This window comes from Humulus lupulus, chromosome 6 (genome assembly GCF_963169125.1).
Source record: "Humulus lupulus chromosome 6, drHumLupu1.1, whole genome shotgun sequence".
Lineage (NCBI taxonomy): Eukaryota > Viridiplantae > Streptophyta > Magnoliopsida > Rosales > Cannabaceae > Humulus > Humulus lupulus.
In genome coordinates this window covers 17,302,564-17,323,058 of record NC_084798.1, presented here as the reverse complement: position 1 = coordinate 17,323,058, position 20,495 = coordinate 17,302,564, and the positions used below count along the sequence as shown (strand labels likewise).

The window sequence follows — 20,495 nt, the reverse complement described above, 5'->3', positions numbered from 1 at the left end:
TTCATTTGTGTCGTGACCATAATCCCCATGTAAACGACAAAACTTATTCATATCTCTTTTCCTCATCTCTTTCCTGATGGGTGGAGGTTTCTTGTAGGGAACCTCTTCATGATTGGCAAGATATATTTCCGCTCGGCTGGCCGAGAGAGTGGTGTAATTAGTGAACTGAGGCTCATACTTGGTTGGCTTTTCATTGAACTTAACTTTGCTTTCTTTTCCTCATGGTGGTTAGACCCGTTATTTCCACGTTTCTTTCCACCATCCTTAGGAGAGTCAGTTGATCCGCCTGGATTATTTTTGCCATTCTCCTCTTTCTCGATTGCACCATCCAATTTCATATACTTGTCTGCTCGGTCAAGAAATTGTTGAAGTGTTGAAATTGGATTTCTATGTATACTGTCCCACAAAGGGCTCCGATAAGTTATCCCAGCGGATATGGCAACCATCTTCCCCTCGTCTCCTACAGCAGTTGCTCTATTGGCTTCTCTCATGAATCTCTGCATATAATTCTTTAAAGATTCATCCTTTCCTTGTTTGATATCTGCCAAGTGGTTGGCATAAACTGGTGGAGTCCGGGCAGTGTTGAATTGTCTACAAAACTCCTTCCTGAATGCTTCCCAAGAGGTTATGGAGTTCGGCTTAAACTTCCAATACCATTCCTGGGCGGTATCTGACAAAGTAGTCGGGAAAACTCTACACCGATAATCGTCACTTACTCCGAGCAATTCCATCTGGTCCTCAAACTTCCCAACATGTCTGATGGGGTCTGCCTTTTCTGTATATACTGGCAGAACCGGTGCTTTATATTTTGCCGGAGGCTGGGCTGCTCTAATCCGGGCACAAAATGGGCTGCCACTCCGGTGGTCTATCGCATCCACCCCGAAAGGTCGTTTTGACAAACCTTGCACTGCAGCCGTTAGCACGTCAAGCTGGGCTTGGATGGCTGGTGCAACTGATGAAGTTCCAAGGTCTTGACTGCCTGGTCGGGCATTACCATCTGGTGCACTGTCGTCAAGTATTTCTACTTGACTGGCAGGGCGGTTCAGATTTTGCCCTTCGACCGGGACGATCCTCCTCTTGTTGGTGATAACGTCCCTCAAATCCTTCCGGGAAGCATGCTCTCCTACCCGGTCGAACACCATACTTTTCGATTTTTCAGAAGGATTACTACGCGAGACTTGCGCTCTCCTACTACGCTGCTGGCCGGGGTGCAGTGGAGGCCTTTCGGTACGCCCCGGGCAGTCTTTTCCTCCTTGTTCTTTCCCTTTCGACTGGTCAGTGTGATAACTATCAGCTTCATCACGACCATGCCCATCTTTGAAGTGCGAAGTTTCTTTACCTTGAGGAGCTCTGTTTTGCTCCTACCCAGGTGGAGTCTTCTTACTACCCGATCGGTGACTTCCTGATCTTGAAGTTTCTGATCGGTGGCTCTTGGAGGAGGTTCTAGACTGCTCCCTTTGCGTCGAGGCAGTTCTGGATCGGTCCCCATCATCTTGCCGACCAGATGGGTTACTCCTGCTTCTGTCCGGTCCATGAGAATTGGCTCTGTCAGTGGTCCTCCAACCAGCATTATTATTTCTTGCTCCCTGGGTGGCTGCTTGTGCTGTGGCTTGAGCATTGGCTTGGGCCAATTGGGTAGCCGCTTCTAGAGCAAGTGCTGCTTCACGATGTCTCCAGTTGACCTCCTCTTGTTGCTGTCTGAGCTCTTCGCTTCTGGCCTCCATATCGCGCCTTTGCTGCTCTAACGCAGCTCTCTGCCTGGCCATCTCTTCAGCGAAAGACTCCTGACGAGCATTGAATTGCACCATATCCTCTTGGAAAGCACCCATTGCTTCTTGGAGTTGTTCAACTTCTGGAGTGGTCTCCTCGAGAAAGACCCTAGGCTCAGTCTCTGGGTTTTGTGGTCCAGGCTCTTCTGATCTAGCAGGCTCCTTTAACGTGCCTGACTTTTTGGATGCCACATTGGTATTCTTGGGCGCTATTTCAATATGATAGTCGTGTGCTTCTTCTCTTCAGGCTCTCAATGAAAGCACCAAAATGTTGACCGCGTTTTTGGCCAACGACGTGTAGACGTCCAAACGACAAAAACCTTCAAGAGAAATAAACGACACAAACGATTTTTATAGTGGTTCAGCTCCAATGTGTTGGTAATAGCCTAATCCACTTAGAGTTGTGATTATAGATTTGCACTCAAGATCAGATGAACCTGAGTCAACTGAGTTTCTTCACTGCAGATTACAAGAATACAAGAATTTTCTCAAGATACAAGTACTCTCTCTCTAGAAAATTAGAATTCGAATCAAAAGTCATTTTTATGATGTCATAAGCCTTGTATTTATAGGCTCATGATCGTACAGATGATATCCCCCATAATCGGGATATTTTGTTATTCTCACTATATTTAATTTATAATAATATTCAAAATATAACGATACACTATATTCATGGGATAAACTGAGAGATTCCCGCGCAAACCAAGACCGATTCTTGTTGAAGCTGTTTCTGGGATTTTTTACGTAGCCCTGCTCTGTCTAGTCGATCCATACCACATTCAAGCTGGTCGGCCAAACCTTCACTGGGCGGACACGCCATTGATTGGGCAGACATGCACTTGGCTGGGCAGACATGGTCATAACTGGTCGGACATGGTCATGACTGGTCAGCCAAAGTCATGCCTGGGCAGACAAACATATGACTGGTCGGACAAGGTCATGCTTGGGCAGACAAACATATGACTGGTCGAACAAGGTCATGCCTGGTCGATCATGACACTTGACTGGCCAGTCAAAATTCTTCATTGATCACTCCTAAGCCAGATCACCCAACCATTCATTGCCATTTGTCATTTCTATTGTCACGTCATCGTTTTTAAATTTTGGGGATAACACAACCTATTTCTTATTTTCAACACTGTAAATTATTTAGAATTTCGAAAAAATTTGTGGGGGATTCTAAATAACTATATTATAAATTGTCATATAAAAAAAATTTGAATTTTAATCTTTCCATATACCGAAAATACGAAAATTGATTGTGTTTTAACCCTGTTTTATATGCGCGTGAAAAATTTTATTTTGAAATATTTTTCGGCACCGTAAATTATTCAGAATTTCTTAAAAATTGATAGGATGTCTACTATAATTAAAGTGTACACCATCATATAAAAAATATTTAAGTTATAATTTCTTCCGACACTAAAAACAAAAAAAATCCTTATTGGTGGAAACAAAAGTCATGCCTAATTATATATATATATATATTTATATATATTCATGCATGTGGCAACTAATGGATCGTTCTTCTAGCCCTCAAGTCACGTTATCATGACTTTGTGGTCTTCACTGTTTGGGCGCTCTAAATTTATTAAAAGTCCATATATAAAATCTTAGTCCCCACAGTGATCGAAACTACTAGACCTGTTGGTCTTGACCACTCACAGCACGCTCATGGGCTGTGAAGACTGAGGTTGCTGATGTTAAGTTTCATCACTTCAAATTTGATGTGCATTGGAGAATTTGCATCTATATAAATATAAATGTGCTTAAAATTTTTTAAATATATATAAAATTATTAATATTAATTATGGGCAGTGTACGGATATTTTCGAAAATAATCTTCATATATTTATGGGATTTTTTTTGTAGGGTATATTTATGGGATTTTAAGGACAAACAATACTATTTTTTTTTACCCATAATAGCATATATCGAATTTAATCGATATATTTTTTAAAATGTCAAAGACCAACATGCTGGAAAAATATTATAGTCCAAACAAAATACGAGGTCCTTCAAATTCTAATAATATTAATTTCTCCGACATTTCGACTAAAATATACGTACAGTATATCAATTGTTGGAATTTAATGCACATATGTATTATGGATTGATAATATTGACGAAGTCAGTCGATCTTCTCTTACCTACAAAATTAGTCCATGGGCGTACAAGTTGGGGTGGAAGAAGAAACAATTAAATGTTCAAGGACAATTAAATCAATATGATAATTCAATCACTTAGAAGGCCTTAATTTCTAGGTATATAGCTAGAGAGATTCTTATCCATGACCATATAAAAAGTCACACAATCAAAATATATGGGAAACATAAACTTTATTTAACATCAATTGATTTTTAAATTTAATTTTCTGCATGCGTGATTTAAGGTGATCCAATTTGCATTTTATTTTGCTAATAATAAAAAAGCGACTTGATATTTTGAATCTAATTTAAATTGTACTATTCAAATCAATCTAATAAAATTACAATAGTGCAAATTGGATTGGTTGCATTATCTCGGTTACTTTTTCTAAAACAGTCTTAGACTATTTATTAATATTTTTAGTACTTTCTCACTAAAATTTAAATTTCACTTTTAGTAATTACCATCCTAGTTATACAACAAATAGTATAAAGTTTACCTATTAAAAACACAAATAATAAAATATACCATAATATCTGCATTTGAACTTAAAATTTACAAATTAAAAACTTAATATCAATTTGGGATATTTGAAATGAAACAATCCACTTTTGTAAGTTTGATAAATAAATATTAAAGCTTTTATAAGTGTGACAAATAAATATCTAAACTTACAAATGTATACAATTTTGAAATATTATAAATATTCAACTTAAATATTCTAAGTTCTAAATATTACTAACATTTTTGCCATATCTAATCTCTATTTTAAAATAAAATTATCTATACAAAGAAATATTGTGTAGAGTCCAAAAAACTTTACTTAGCTAGTTAGATAGTAGTATAATAGTAATAGTAGTATTATTGTTATGACTGTGGATTTTTGGTTCAGACCGGGATTTATTTGGACACTCATAGTAATACTTGTAGATTTTCTAAGTTTAACCTATAGTTTAAGAATATTAATTTTAACCTAAGTGTTATCCAAGAAATTGGAATTGATGACGTGACTCAAAGAAACTCTCTCCTGTTTCTTTGCTTCCTTCTACAATCAATACAGATATTCTAAGGACATGTCTAAGATCTGTAACTCAAAGAAAACCAACGAAATAACTCACCTTGCTCTTATCTCCTTGAACCCGAACGTACACACCACAAGTGCACCGTGCCCTTCTTCCCTTCCTTCTTCCCTCTCGGTTCTTTCTTCAATATGAGGATGGCTGAAACCAAATGAGAGAAAGTGGCTTCAACTCCCTCTCAACCACCCTCCAATAACCTCCCAAGATATTCATTCAAAATTTTCCACCAAGTTTGTGTGAAAAACTTACGTGAGAAACATAAGAATATATATTTATATTTATACATGTGCTGAAAAGTCACATGTGAGGGTACCTCATCCCCATCCTTTAGGTATCCAAACCTTACTAGACTATACTCTATACCCATCCGAAACATTCTTTGCATCTTACCCAAAATGATGCATTAAAACCATATAGCTTAAAATAATTAAAATCAACTATGGTCTAAGCACTAACTAATGCAACTTTGGTATAAACTTATGTCTATGATTTTATGTGAGTCCTTTCAACATAAAATCATGATTTTAATCCTAAAAATTCCTCTTGAATTATTCATAGACTCTTAGTGAATAAATCACAAAATCATATTCTAAAATGATTCTAAGATTTTATGTGGATTCCAAACACATAAAATCTTATACTTAAACTCTTTGAACAAGATGTCCATTTTAGATTTATTTCACATATAAGTCCCCACACTATGGTCTAAAGCGATCAACTCACACTTCTTTAATTAAAATAATATTCACCAAATATTATATTAATCATTATTCATACTCTTAAATGAAATCAGAATAATAAAGAAAAAAAAAATTCTGGGTTATTACAAGAATATTGCTTAATCCTGGCCTCTAGAAAGTTACGCCCCTACTTTCAAGCCCATCCTATCACAGTTTTAACTAACCAGCCCCTTCGGCAAGTCCTCCAAAAACCAGAAGCGGCTGGGCGATTATTAAAATGGGTAGTCGAACTAGGGCAGTTCGATATAACTTATTCACCGCGAGTGGCAGTAAATGGACAAGTCTTGGCCGATCTTATTGCAGAGTTCACCGAAATCCCAAACAGCGAACAACCTAAAGCGCCTGAGCCTCAGGACAAAGCTCCTTCGTGGAAGTTATTCACGGATGGGTCATCCAACGAATCCCATGCTGGAGCGGGAGTGATATTGATAACGCCGGAAGGGCATCGATTTCACTGCGCTATTAGGTTCGACTTCACCGCGTCAAATAATGAAGCCGAATACGAAGCACTCCTCGCTGGATTGAGAATGGCGAAAGACTTGAGCATAAAGGCGCTTGATATTTACAGCGATTCACAGCTGGTGGTGAATCAAGTTCTAGGAGAATATCAGGTGCGCGGCTTAAAAATGGTGGCCTACTTGAATAAAACAAAGGACCTGCTAGCCCAGTTCAAAGAGTACACCCTTCAGCAAATTCCGCGGGATCAAAATTCAAACGCAGACGCCTTAGCAAAACTTGCGAGCGCGAAAGATGCTGACACCTTGAATATTGTGCCAGTAGAAAGACTGAGTGAGCCAAGCATACAAGTGGTTGACACCACTATGGAGATTCGAATGGAGGATACATGGATGGCACCTTACTTGGAGTATCTGACGAACGGTGTGCTACCAGCCGATAGAAACAAAGCCAGAACTCTACAAAGGCGAGCCGCTAGGTACATACTGGTCGATGGTATTATGTACCGAAGAGGATATTCAATGCCACTACTCAGATGCGTTACATCGGAAAAAGCTAAGGAACTCATGAAAGAGGTGCATGAAGGCTTCTGCGGGGATCACGCTGAGGGGCAGAGTTTGGCAAAGAAGATTCTGAGGCAAGGCTACTTCTGGCCAACTATGAACGAGGATTCGGTGGAGTTTGTACGAAGATGCGATAAATGTCAAAGATTTTCAAAGATTCCCCGAGCAGCTCCAAATGAATTGAAATAGATGCAAAGTCCGTGGCCTTCTGCGGTGTGGGGGATAGATTTGATCGGATCCCTGCCTACGGGGAAAGGAGGAGTAAAGTACGCAGTCGTGGCAGTTGATTACTTCACCAAATGGGCCGAAGCTGAACCGCTCGCTACCATCACGACCAAGAAAGCTCTCGACTTTGTCATCAAGAACATTGTTTGCCGGTATGGTTTGCCCAGGAAGATAGTTTCAAACAACGGAACCCAATTTGACAGTGACTTATTCACCGACTTCTGTGAAAGGCATGGAATTATTAAAAGCTTTTCTTCAGTTGCGCATCCCCAAGCAAACGGGTAGGTCGAAGCAGTGAATAAAACTCTTAAAGATACCCTGAAGAAGAGGCTTGAAGATGCTAAAGGGGCATGGCCAGAGCAGCTGCCTGAAGTCCTCTGGTCGTATAGAACATCTCACCGAACAGCGACAGGTCATACCCCATTTTCCCTAGCTTACGGATATGAGGCTATGTTACCTGTCGAGCTAGACCCCCCATCACATCGACGTATAACATACGACCAGGACCAGAACATCCAACTAATGATGGAGTCCCTAGACTCAATTGACGAGATAAGGGAGAAGGCCCAACTTCGAGTTGCTGCTTACCAGAAAAAAGTCGCCCGGTACTTTAACTCCAAAGTTAAAGAAAGAAAATTCAACGTCGGTGACTTGGTGTTACGACGAGTTTTCTTAAACACCCGCGACCCCACTGCTGGAGTACTCGGACCTAATTGGGAAGGACCTTACCAGGTTGAAGAAGTCCTTCATCCGGGCACCTACAAAATTGCACGCTTAAACGGAGATCTTGTTCCACGTTATTGGAATGGAGAACACCTGTGCAAGTATTATCAGTGAACAGTCCTTTTTAAAGGACTGGCTTGTATTAAATTTTACTTTTTACAAGTTTTGCAAAGAGGGTTAGCCACGCTGTATGGCTAATCGCTCGTATATGTAAGATTTTGTTTCAGAATCACTCGTAAAGACATGTTTAGTCCATTTTTAATACGAGATTATAAGGGACTGTGTGCAGCCAATCATTCTTGCCAACCTTTGTGAATTTATATTTACAAGTATTTGTTCATTACGTGTGTTGTTTTGCTGTATTACAAGTATTACTTTTTCACCCGAGCAGAAATGTTCGAACAGGTCATGGTCAAGGCAAGTGACCAAGGACCTAAAGCTCCTCGATCACTTGGGGGGCATATAAGGCACATCGATAGCAAAGCATACCATGAGGTATGTAAACACATGAACAAAATGAGTGAAAGCATGCTAAGGTACTTAGAGTATTTTTCAAAATTTATATTTTGTTAAATCAAGCCAAAGTACTATGCTAAGTCCGGTCATGCGGACAAATGTTATAATAAATAAAAATGTTATAGCATCATGAAGCAATCTTTTACACCGCAAGCATCACTGCTTGGATGTAACTGTTCAAATAAAAGGAAAAGTTGGCTGCCCATGCAGCAAAGTTTAAAAAAAAGATATTGTCTTTACATCACGACCCGTGGGTCGTGTGATCAAAAGAAAGAGAAAAATAATAAAAAAGCTTAAGAGGCATTGGGAGCAGGAGGGTCTTTATCAGCATTCTGATTGGTCGCGTCCTCAACGACTCCTTCCTCTTCTGCACCAGCAAGGCTTGGGGAAGCAGGGATCCTTGCTCTTGCCTCCTCTTCAGCCAGTTGAGCAGTGCAGTGAGCCAGCTCAGCAGTCCTGATATCTTCCGAAAGATAGCTGAAATCGGCGCCCTGATTGTGTTTCCAGAAGTTATAAAAACACCAGAGCGTCGTCTTTTTATACCTTTCCAGATTCTTGGAGTTGTCGAGCTTCAACTGCTCTACTTGGCCCTCAAGAGTAGCGATGGCATCGTCCTTGGACTTAAGCACCTCACCCAGTCTCTTGACTTCGCGAAACTGGACTCGGCTGGCCTCCTGATACTCCTCCCTCTGCTTCCTCATAGCAGCCTTTGAAGCTTCAGCCTCCGATAGCTTTGTCACCGTGGCATCCCTCTGCTGAGCCATCGCCTCCAACTCCTTTGCATGCCTGGCCTCTGCAGCCGAAAGTTCCTCGGCTGCTTTCACCTGGTGCCTCTTGATAGGCTTTGCCCAAGCCTGTTCGATGGTGGCTTGGGTGCGGGTACGAGCAGTAGTGGCAGACAGCAAAGCCTGAGGACAGAAGATAAAGTTAGAACCTGCGGCAAAAACTAAGGCCAAAAAGATAAAGAAGCACTTACGCTGGCTATTTCGTTCAGGGTCCTGTTCAGAATTAGGTCGACCGTCATACTCTCTGCCTCAACCATTGCATCCTTGACGCGGTCGTTCTTCCCGATGTGCGCAATGCGGTCTTTTGCTGCTCGTACGGCACGACTCGAGAGTTTGGCCCCAAGAGTTTCTTCCCGCTTGTTTTGTTCCCTGCTGGGCATAGCCGGAGGAGGGTTCATCGGAGCAGGAGGAGTCTCCTTGACAGCAGGGGCCGGAGGATGAGCAGAAGTCTGCCCAGTTGGCACGTCCCTGGGAGGGTCTTCTATTCAACTCTTTTTGGCAGGTCCCTGGCTTGTCTCGCCGTTGTGTCTCCTTGATGACTTTCGCCGGAGCTGAGGAACTTCCTCTTCCTCCTCAACCTGGTATAGGTCGAAGACGTTGGGAGTGGCCATATCTGCATACAAGTAAAAACATGCAAAGGGTAAAAATAAAGGCAGATGAAGACTCTTTATCAAAATAGAAAAGAAGGTCACAAAGTTAATACCCGAGCTACAACTACTGGTCGCTATACTATTGACTCTATTAGTCACACACTCACTATCTGGCACGAAGAAGTCTGGCCCTAGATTTGGAGTATATGTAAAGTTGCCCTCCCCGTCAAACAAATGGCAGGGAATTGGCAAGCTATTTAAAAGCAAAATAACTTTACCGTTCTCATCAGAGGATTCCCCCAAGTCCACAACCGGCTCTGTGGCCTTTTGTTTCCCTTTGCCTTGGGGAGCAGAAGGCCTTTCTGCGGAAGGATTGCCCGTGGGTTCCCTGATTGAAACCCCCGTTGGCCTCCTTCGGGGAGGGGACGCGGGAGGTTGTTGTTCGGGAACCCCCTTGGCAGTGGCATCAGCTACCACAGATCCTCTTGTTTCATGGCGAGGAGCCAGGAGGCCAGACAGCCTCAGGTTTTCATCAGTGACCAGGGACTTGACGCTTTTTTCTGCGTCTGTCATCCTGGCCAATGCATTGGACCTCAACACCATGTCTGGTGTTGGGGTCGGACGTAACCATGGGCCTGAAAGACAAAGCATAGTCTGAGAAGAATAAAGGGAAACTCTTTGATTAAAAAGTATCGACCAGTAAGAGATAGCACTTACCTCCTCGAGCGAAGGCCAGGTTGTTGCTGGTTATGTCCGGAGTAAGGAAGTACTCCTTATTGTACTGCCCCACATTGGATATGTGCGTAGTATCACTCAAGAACGTACGGTTTGTCTCCTGGTGACAAAGGTGGAAGAAACCCGTCCCGTATTGTTGCGGGTTGGATTTAAGGTCGAAAAGATAATTGACCTCGTGGGGGGTAGGTTCTGGCCATTTTTTAAGTTTGTACGGGATATAGAGTGCGGCCAGCATTCTATATCCATTTGGAGTAATTTGGAAGGGGGCGACATCGAAATAATTAGCCACCCCCTGATAAAAAGGATGTAGAGGGAGGAAAGCCCCCGCCTCTATGTGATACCGAGACCAGGTGCTGTATATACCTCCGGGGAGGTTAGCCCTTTGGTCTGCGGCAGGAATTTTGATGGTAACCCCTGTGAGAGGATACTTCCTGAAATAGTTAGCAACCATCCGAAGGGTCACTACGCTGGTCAGGGAGATGTACCACTCGACATCAGGCAGATTCTGATGGCGAGGGCGAGCTCTAATTTGGATGTTAGGGTCAGGAACAGGATTGTCTCGACCGCTGGTCGAGGGAACCCTAGCCTGCGAATCAGGCTGGGCAGAAGGGTTTGGACTATCGTCGGATTCAGGTCTTTTCTTGCCTACAGATTTGGAACGGGCCATTTGAGATGGAGAAGGACGAGGTCTGGATGAGGATCGTGAGAAGGGAATCTCGTAGATTCAGTCAGCCGGTTGTTCTTCGCCTTCGAGCAGCTGGGCGAGAAGATCGTCATCGATGGGCCGTTCACCTCCCCATAAATATGGCATCAAAGTCTGCAAACAGAGGAATGGGGAGGTGAGGATAGAGAATTTTTAAAGGCTTTTTAGAATGGCGCTGGTCGAGTATAAAAGTCAAGCTTTTATACAACAGCATTCTAACAAAAAGCTAAATTTTTCATACGAACAGTTTGAGAAACGGATCAAAGGGTGAAAGTAAAAAGGTTTTCAAAAAAGCTTTTTCAACTCCCCTTAGGGCGGGAAAAACCTATTTTCCAACTAGCCTAAAGATCGAATTTTTACTTCGATTTTAGGTCCTAAAAGTATGATCCCGACTATTAAACTAACTCGTAACCCTTTTTTGCCTACAAGACATTCTACTCACAAGCATCTCAAACCAGAAGCAGACGAACTCAAACAGTCAACATACAGAAGCATGCATTACGAAAATTTGAAGCATAAGGATTCAAAAACTTACCAAGAAAATGGTCGTGGAGATTGGAAAAGAGTCTTCGGAAATTAAGGAACTCTCGGACTGAGTCTTGAAAATGCAGAAAAACTGTCTCCAGAGAAGATTAAAGCTCTGGTTTTTCAGGTTTCTTGAGAAGGCAATGGCGTGCGTAAAAAGAAAAAGGGAAGTTTGGAGATGTTATATAAGTTTGTCTGTGGCATAAAAAAGGCGTAATCATCAGTTTCCCTTTTTTGAAGTATGGGGAAGCGGAATAGCCGTCAAATTATTACTGGGGAACCGAAAAGTCATGATTAGACAGGAGTAGGTTACTTTTTCCAAGAACACACGAAGGGTTCTGACACGTAAGGCGGGGTTACCGAAGGGTCGTTCGCTCAAAAAGTTTATCTATTGCTCGTAATAAATAAACTTGGGGGGCAAATGTTATCCAAGAAATTAGAATTGATGACGTGGCAAGTAATCCCTGGACACATGGCTGACGCCTGGAAGGGCTCTGCTAGTGTATCGACCAGAAGACGTATTAGAAGCAGTAAGTGGCCCAGTCTTACCTGCGACCAGTCTGGTCGATGGTTCCGCATGCAATGTAATATTACTGTAAAGATCTTTGTAGATCCCAGATTTAACTCACGTAATCTCCTGAATATCCGATTATTTAGGAGAAAATATCGGCAACTAAATCATGTAATCCCCCTTGAGCCTATAAATAGTAAAAGATAGTTCAAGGGAGAGGACTTTTGGTTTTTTGACTTTTGAATTATTTGAGACTAGAGTAATTCTCCTTGGAATATTGTATTGTTCTTCAGAGGTTAGTGAAACTCATTGAACCCTTGTTCTGTGATCACTCCTTTGATTCTTATATCAATAACAGTCTAAGTGGACGTAGGTCATTACCAGATCCTGGGGCCGAACCACTATAAAATATCGTGTTCTTATTCTTTTCGCCATTTGATTCTTGTCAACATATTCATTCACATCAAGCATATTCTGACTCCGTGTCGGTTGACCAAAATCTGGGTCAACACTAAGGTTTGATTAATATGACTGATATTGAGGGTAATATTTATTATATTATAAGGTTTAGATAAGACTCAATAAGATAATAGCACATGTCATGTGTATGTTTAATAATGATTAAATATTTTGAGGAATAAATTTATTAAGGTTAAAATTTGAATATCCTAGGGTCAGTCAGCAGCTTTGAAAACGTTAGAGGGCTTAGTCAAGGATGTTTACTCAATTCAAATTAAGCTAAAAATGTGTAATTTCGTGTTTAAATATTCAGCGTATGCCGATATATCGCAGCTATAGGGGGCGATATATAGCAGCACGGAAAAAAAAAAAACGCCGCACGATTGCCTCGGGCATACTGGCCCAGGCGATATATTGCCTCCTTCAGGGCATTTTGAAACTTTTTGAAAATTTTCTCTATTCAAATCTTCAACCTCTTGATAAGTCCAACATCTTTCTGAACGAGTCTTCAGCCTCTGCTGAACGATAATTCAAATGTTTTTCACTTAAAAAGCCATTATTTTTATTCAAGTTAAATGAAGATCTTTTCATTCCTAAACTCTATAAATAGGACCTAGTACCTAGCCATTTATTCATTTATTAAGCTAAGTTCAGAGGCTGCAAGTTGCTAGGTTAGTGTGAGAGTGTTAACACTTGGGTTGGGAATTATAAGCTTGATCACTATAAGCTTATCAAACACTTGGGAAGTAAGGTTTATAGCATTTCTGTTCAAGGTTTAGATTGGCTATAGAAGCATTCAAGGTATTTCACACTCTAGTTCATTTGGTATTATTTTCTTTAAGTTCTTATAGTCTTCTATTCAGCATTCTAACCTTATTCTTTATTCTTGGTTAGGAAACCTAAGGTCTTGAACATAAGTTTTTGGTAAGTATATTCTCAATGGTATAGTTCTTCATTCTTTTCATCTCATTCTCTTTAGTATACTCACCCTTCCATTTATGGTTTTTAGGAGTGTTCCAAAGTCCCAAATCAGTTCTCATATCCCGGTAATTGTGGTAAAGAAAATAGGATAGGATTTATGTGTTATATGATTTTATGTAATGTAATATACTATGTTAAGTATGTTTGTAGACTTGGGCATATGACCTATACAACTAACAAGCCCCAAATAGATTATGGGCATATGACTTGCTTAGCTAGCTAGCCCCACTAATCTAATGGGCATATGACTTGTTTAGTTTATGGGACCCCAAGTAATAATGGCCATTATAGTATGTATGTGACATAAGTGTTATGATATGTTTTATGTTTCTTTATGAAGTTTATGTATATGGTTTATGTGTTAGATTTTCCTTGTTGGGCATTAGGCTCACTCCTTTTTGTTTATATGTGCAGGAAAATAGCTTTAGTGGCGGGAAAGGTTCTTGGTAGTTTTGGGGCATGTGTATTGATGCGGAATGGATTCAAGGAGCCGAGAGATTCGATTCGAGGATGAAGTCTTTACTTATGGTTTTATGTGTATTTTTCTGCACTTATTTATGCAATCTCTTTTAATTACAATTATGTTATGTTTTGATTTGAAAACGATGGGATCCCATATCTTAACTTAAATTTTATGTAAGTTTAACCTTTATTTTTACAAGTTTTAATAAAGTTATGATCTTTTCACTTGTAAGTTCTATTAAGAATTATGATCTATGTGTAGTTTTCATTAATGGTCCAAAGTCTAGAGTAGTTGGGTCATTACATATTGACGGTGAAACTACCCAATTTTTTATAAGTGTGACAGATAAATAGTCAAAGTTTTTGCAAGTGTGACAATTAAATACTCAAGTTTTTCTTTTTCATGGCAACTTAACACTGCTAAGTATTAGATAATAACATAACACATTTTTTTAGTAAGCTTGGGTAGTTTTGCAGCCAAAACAAAATTTAGGTATTAATCTGTCACACTTATAAAAGCTTGGATAGTTTCACCACAATTTTTTTTATCAATTAAGATATTTTTTATTTAAAAAAAGTAATTTCAAAATATTTTTTATTAAATAACTGTTGTTTTAAATATCACATATATTAGTATTTTAAAAATATTATTAAATATTTCTACTTTATATATATAGAAATAAAGTATGGATTAGATCGGTTACTTTCAAGTTTCAACATATATATAGAAAATGAATTCAATTTGCACGAGTGCAAGTTTTAAAATTTTCAATCCAACCTAATCTGCACAAGTACAAATATACTCATTTTGTAGATTGAATTAGATTAGATTAGTTAAATCTTGAACACTCTTATTTATAAATTAGTGCACTACTACAAAAATTATTTTTACTGGCGTATTTTTATGTCAACATGAAAGGCGATTTTCTTTTCTTTATCTAATTCTTTATTTTATTCTTACATTGAATAAAGGCTACAACAAAAGGACATCCACAAATGTCTACTTGCTGATAAAAATTAAGAGTTGTCCATAAATATTACTTTAAACTTTTTTTTTTTTATGCTAGAGGTGCCAAAGCTCCACTAAAAATTAATTTTACACAATGTTTTTGTTGTATTGTACACAACACTATAAAGTATTTACTACATAGAGCTAGGGGGCGTAACATATTTTTACTTAGACGTCGATTATGTGCAATCAATGTGTAAGTAACTGTATGTAACTATATTTGAAATTTGATTACCAACTTAGATGTAAATTACTAAATTGTGATATTAATAATCCTTCACTACTAGAAGATACCCTATATCAAAAATTTATTAAAGTCGTATAAAAATAGATAAAGTAGCATCCAAGAGAACTTCAAGTACAAAATTGAAAAAAACAATATATTTCAGAGTTGATTAATATTGAAGAGAGAACAGATTGAATCAAATAAAAACAACTTGCAATCAACAAATGTTCTCTTAAGTGTTCGTCGAGGCATATATTTAGATATATATATATATATAAATGAGAATTTTCTTGCACGGCTTCACTTTAAGCCTATCGATGAGGCTCTCAGTGTTCTCCACCCGTGAACAGTTTTCGACATGAATTTTTTGTATGACCGTGTATATTGTAGCTATTTAGAGCATCTTGCAAATTTTTAGAAAATTCCGAATAGTTTACAGTACCGAAAACTAGGTTCAAACATGTTGTTGCACGCGTGACTAATTTTTTTTATGCGCGTAAAAAACCACATGTTTGAACTTAGTTTTCGGTACTGTAAACTATTCAAAATTTTCTGCAAATTTGTAGGAAGCTCTAAATAGCTACAATATACACGGTCATAAAAAAAATTCGCGCCGAAAACTGTTCACGGGTCGAGAACACTGAGAGCCCCACCGGTAGAGCTTGAAGTGAAACATCTATAAGAGAATTCTCACATATATATATATATATATATATTTGAGTAATAATAAATAGAGACTAAGAAACAAATTCATAAAACTTTCACAGCAAAGTACGTAAAGCCACAAGAAATTAATGAACCATTTTGAATAGCAAAAACATATTACTAACCTAAGCGACATCATAGAAAAGACAAAAAAACACACTACAAAATCAACGCGAAAGTGAAACATCTCTTCATCGGTTTCCTGCAAAACAATGAATACTTACATAAATGAAAATGACAGAAGAAATTAAGTATTACCATTCCAAATATAAGATGACTTATGGTAATGAGGAACATTACGCACACTCATATGTGACAAGGATTTTCAACCAATTATATTTATATAAGATTGATTATTAAAATCTCATCATATTAATGTTTTGGTATAAATTGTGTGCATAATATCATTACTTTTATGGTAAATGATTTTGGTACCTTAGATATTTTTAAGAAATGTACTTTTGATTTCTTGCAGTTTCTTAAGAGCATCACTAATTTTCATCCTCTCTCTTGATGATTCTTCTGAACACTTGACACCAATTGCAAGTACCGAAACTAAACATTCATGTATTTTGCATCTACTCTTTTCCATCACAGTACGGCTACTAGATGCTTCCTCCTCCTCCTCTTGTCCAAATGTTATCATTAGGCTTTGATCAACAATGTCCCTCAACACATTTTTGCGCAAAGCTCTTTTGACCAATTGATTAAGATTCATGCCATCTTCGAGATGATCATCAATGGGTCTTTTCCCTGTGAAAATCTCCAACAAGAGGATACCAAAACTGTACATATCTCCCTCGGTTGAGACCTTGCTTCCTATGCCATATTCTATAAAAATACAAGGGTAATAGAATTTTATTTTGGTGTGCATGATCTTTTTTTTTTATTAAGAAAAAAACAAGTAATATGGAGAAGTAGAAAAAAAGGTAAGCTTAATTACCTGGAGCAGCATATCCAATTGTTCCTCTTACTGCAACAGAGCTTGAATTTGGTTGAGAGATTTGGGTATCATCATCTTCCATAATCCTTGACAAACCAAAATCAGCTACATGGACAGTCATATCTTGGTCAAGAAGAATGTTGTTTGGCTTAAGGTCACAATGTACTATTGGCATTTCGCCATGGTTGTGAAGATAATCTAACGCCAACGCCACATCAACGATCACGTTCAATCGTTGAGATAAAGTTAAAATTCTCATTTGATATTCTCCTGTTTGTGGCTTTGGATATAACCAATCTTCCAAACTTCCATTTGACATGAACTCGTAGATGAGGGCTTTGAAATCATTACCTTGGTAATCAACACTCGAGCAAGCAGATATGATTTTCACAAGATTTCGATGTCGAATACTTTTTAGTGTTTCACATTCAGCCACAAAGCTCTTGGAAGCTCCTCTTTTTTGTAGGTTGAAGACCTTCACTGCTACAGATTGTTGATTTGGTTCAAGAATTCCTTTAAAAACCGAACTAAAGCTGCCAGTACCAATGCGATTTTCTAGAGAAAACCCATCAGTTGCTTTGAGGAGCTCCCCATATGAAATATTCAAGAATGGAACATCATTCCACAAAGACTCTAAAGATTCCTTTTTATGTCTTTTAAACCAACAACAAATCAAAAGGTACAACATCAAACAAAGTCCAAAAATGCCACAAACTATAGAGATTATTAACTTTCTTGCAAGATATAACTTATTGTGTTTTCTTGATGTCATATCAGAGCAAGGTGGTAAGGATAATTTAGCTATACCACCACAAAGCTTGTCATTACCAACAACAGAAAGATTCGCACTGAAATTGAAAATACCTCCGGTTGGAACTTGACCCTCAAAATCATTGTAAGAGAGATTTAAACTTGACAAAAAGACTAACTTGGCAAAGTTTTTTGAGATTTTTCCAGACAAGTTATTGTTTGAAACATCTATTTCTTCAATCGCTTTCAATGAACTCAATGAATCAATTGTTCCTTCAAACTTATTATGATCCAAGCCCAGCCATCTTAAGCTTTCACAGTCCCCAAGATTCTCTGAAATATTGCCTGACAACTCATTGTGGGAAATTTGCATATTGACGAGATTTTTCAATTTCCCAACTTCCGGAGGTAGAGTTCCAGTGAGACGATTTCTAAAGAGTATTAATGCTACAAATGATGATATCCCAATTACACCTGGAGGAATGGAACCATTGAGAAAGTTTCCAGGAAGGGCCAATATTTGTAAGCTTTGGCAGTTTCTAAGACTTGAGGGAATGTTTCCTTGAAGATTGTTGTATTCTAACGCAAGACGGTTCAACATTGTGAGATTTCCAAAGGATGAAGGGATCTCCCCAGATAATTCGTTACCACCCAAATACAATAGGACTAAGCTATGAAGTTTTCCAATGCTCTTAGGGATGGCTCCAGTAAGACGATTACCAGCTAGATCTAATGCATTTAAGCTTACTAGATTGCCAATACTAGGAGGAATGTTTCCTGAAATTTGGTTACCTCCTAGTGCTAAAAATGTAAGTTGAGATGAGAGGTTTCCTATGGACGTAGGCAAGGCCCCTCCAAATTTATTATCTTGTACAACAAGTACTTTGAGATTGGTACAATTGATGAAAGAGGTTAAGAAGTCAAGGTCATTTATTTTTCCTAATCCAAGACTAGTATGACTAATACGTACCCTCGTAAGCTTCCTGAAATTTCCAAAAATTGCAGGGAGCTCTCCCACAAAATTGTTGAAAGAAATATCAAATTCCTCAATGTTTGAAAAATTTGAAAAGGAAATTGGAATTCGTCCACTAAATTGGTTCTCCCATACTTGAAAGAAGCAAATATTAGGAAGAGTAAAGCCAATGTTATGAGGAAAGAATCCATGGAGTCGATTCCTACTAACAAGGAATGATTCAAGGTAAGAAAGATTGTAAATGGATTGAGGGATCATGCCTGATAACTTATTCTTAGAAATACGAAGATGAATTAAGCTCTTCAAACGGCCTAATGATGCTGGAATGTTTCCATCTAGGTTATTGCCTGAAATATTAAGTTCTTTAAGAGAAGAGAGATTACCTAGAACGAGTGGAATATTTCCCGCCAATTTGTTTTCTACAAGAGTTAGTTGAACCAAGTTTGATAAAGAACTAATCTCAGAAGGAATGTTCCCACTAAATTGGTTGTATCCCAAGTCTAGGATTCTCAAGTGAGAACAGTTTGACAAACTAGTGGGTATTCGCCCTCTGAAGAAGTTTTTTCTGAAAATCACATGTTGTAATCGAAATAAACTACCTATTTGGTACGGAACTTCTCCTTGGAAACTGTTGTTGAAAATATCAATGCTTCTAAGAAAACTGAGGTTCCCAATAAACGGAGATAAGAAACCGTTCAAACTCAACGATCTTAGGTTCAACTCAATGACTCTTTCTCGATGCCTCGGATCACAAGAAACTCCTTGCCATTGACAAAAATGGAGGGACTCGTTCCATGAACTCGTGACCTGCAAAGGATCTTCAGTTATTTGAGACTTAATTTCGAGCAATGCTTGTTTGTCTGTCTCACTTGATCTATGTGCAGATGCAACGGAAGGATCACCTGTGGCAATGAAAAGGAGAATCATCATAAGAGCTAAAGCCATAACTTTAGATATAGACTACTTAATAAAAAGATGAAATGATTTGTTTAAAGGTCAGCAATTGTCACATATATACATGCTGTGACAATTAATGGATCGCTCTTCTAGCCTTCAAGTCACGTTATCATAACTTTGCTCGGAGAAAAGTCTAAAATTAACAAACGTCCATAGTCTTGGTCACCACGTGGGGGTAGATCCAGAGATTAAAGGATCACTTGATGGATGCATTATGTTAAGAGATGTGAAGTACCAACTATATATGTTAAAGTAATGTAGTCCACACTAAACCCGCCTTCATGGATTATGTCCTTATAGTTGAATTATTCAAACATTTTGATTATGATTTGACAGAAGTTGAAATGTGTAATTTTGTTTTTACAGGTACTGGTCCCATGTGCTTAAAGTTGTGCTCAGCCTTAACCTCAACCTCAACCTCAACTTTCTTCCTTTCACTCTATTAATTAATTGTATGCATTTTCCATTTGCTTTCTACCGAAATTTCTTGATACATCTCACCAAGTCCCATATAGAGAGGTTGGTGTCTTCAACATTTTCAGAACAAAATTTATATAGATAGTTCTGAAACTCATTAGTAATTTCTCATTGGAGAATTTATCTATGTATCATATGCATTGGAGAATTTACTGGTTGAGCGCACTAATGTTAAGTTAGTCAAATTTGTTATTACAAAATGGTTTTAATATAAACATTTTTCCTGCTCACACAGGCATGGGACCACTTCATATAGAAATTTCCAAGACATATGATGACATGACCAAAAGATATGTATATCAATTGTTTGAATTTGTTGCACATCTACCAAGTCAGTCTTCCCTTAAACCATGTGAATTAATTAAAGTGTGGAATAGTAATTAACTGTTTAAGCAGATTGCAGTTCTGTTGGGACAGAATTCGAACTTGTTACGACAGAAATTGAACACAATAAAAAGACAGTGCAAAACAATAAATGACAC

General features: G+C 38.5%; 1 protein-coding gene across 1 annotated transcript; it reads right to left on the bottom strand.

Moving 5' to 3' along the window:
* Positions 1–15,946: 15,946 nt before the first annotated feature.
* LOC133781752 (putative receptor-like protein kinase At3g47110) lies at positions 15,947–19,577 on the bottom strand. Its single transcript, XM_062220822.1, has 3 exons — positions 16,857–19,577; positions 16,349–16,744; positions 15,947–16,115 (listed from the first exon to the last, which is right to left on the bottom strand). Exons 1-2 carry the CDS (start codon positions 19,522–19,524, stop codon positions 16,350–16,352), a joined length of 3,063 nt encoding a protein of 1,020 aa, XP_062076806.1. The 5' UTR covers positions 19,525–19,577; the 3' UTR covers positions 15,947–16,115; position 16,349.
* Between the last annotated feature and the right edge of the window lie 918 nt (positions 19,578–20,495).

Excerpts from the sequence above, each read along its gene's own strand:
- LOC133781752 (XM_062220822.1), bottom strand. The coding sequence starts at position 19,524 with ATGGCTTTAGCTCTTATGATGATTCTCCTTTTCATTGCCACAGGTGAT. Across the intron at positions 16,745-16,856 it reads AATTGGATATGCTGCTCCAG|AATATGGCATAGGAAGCAAG; the intron begins GTAATTAAGCTT and ends GTATTTTTATAG.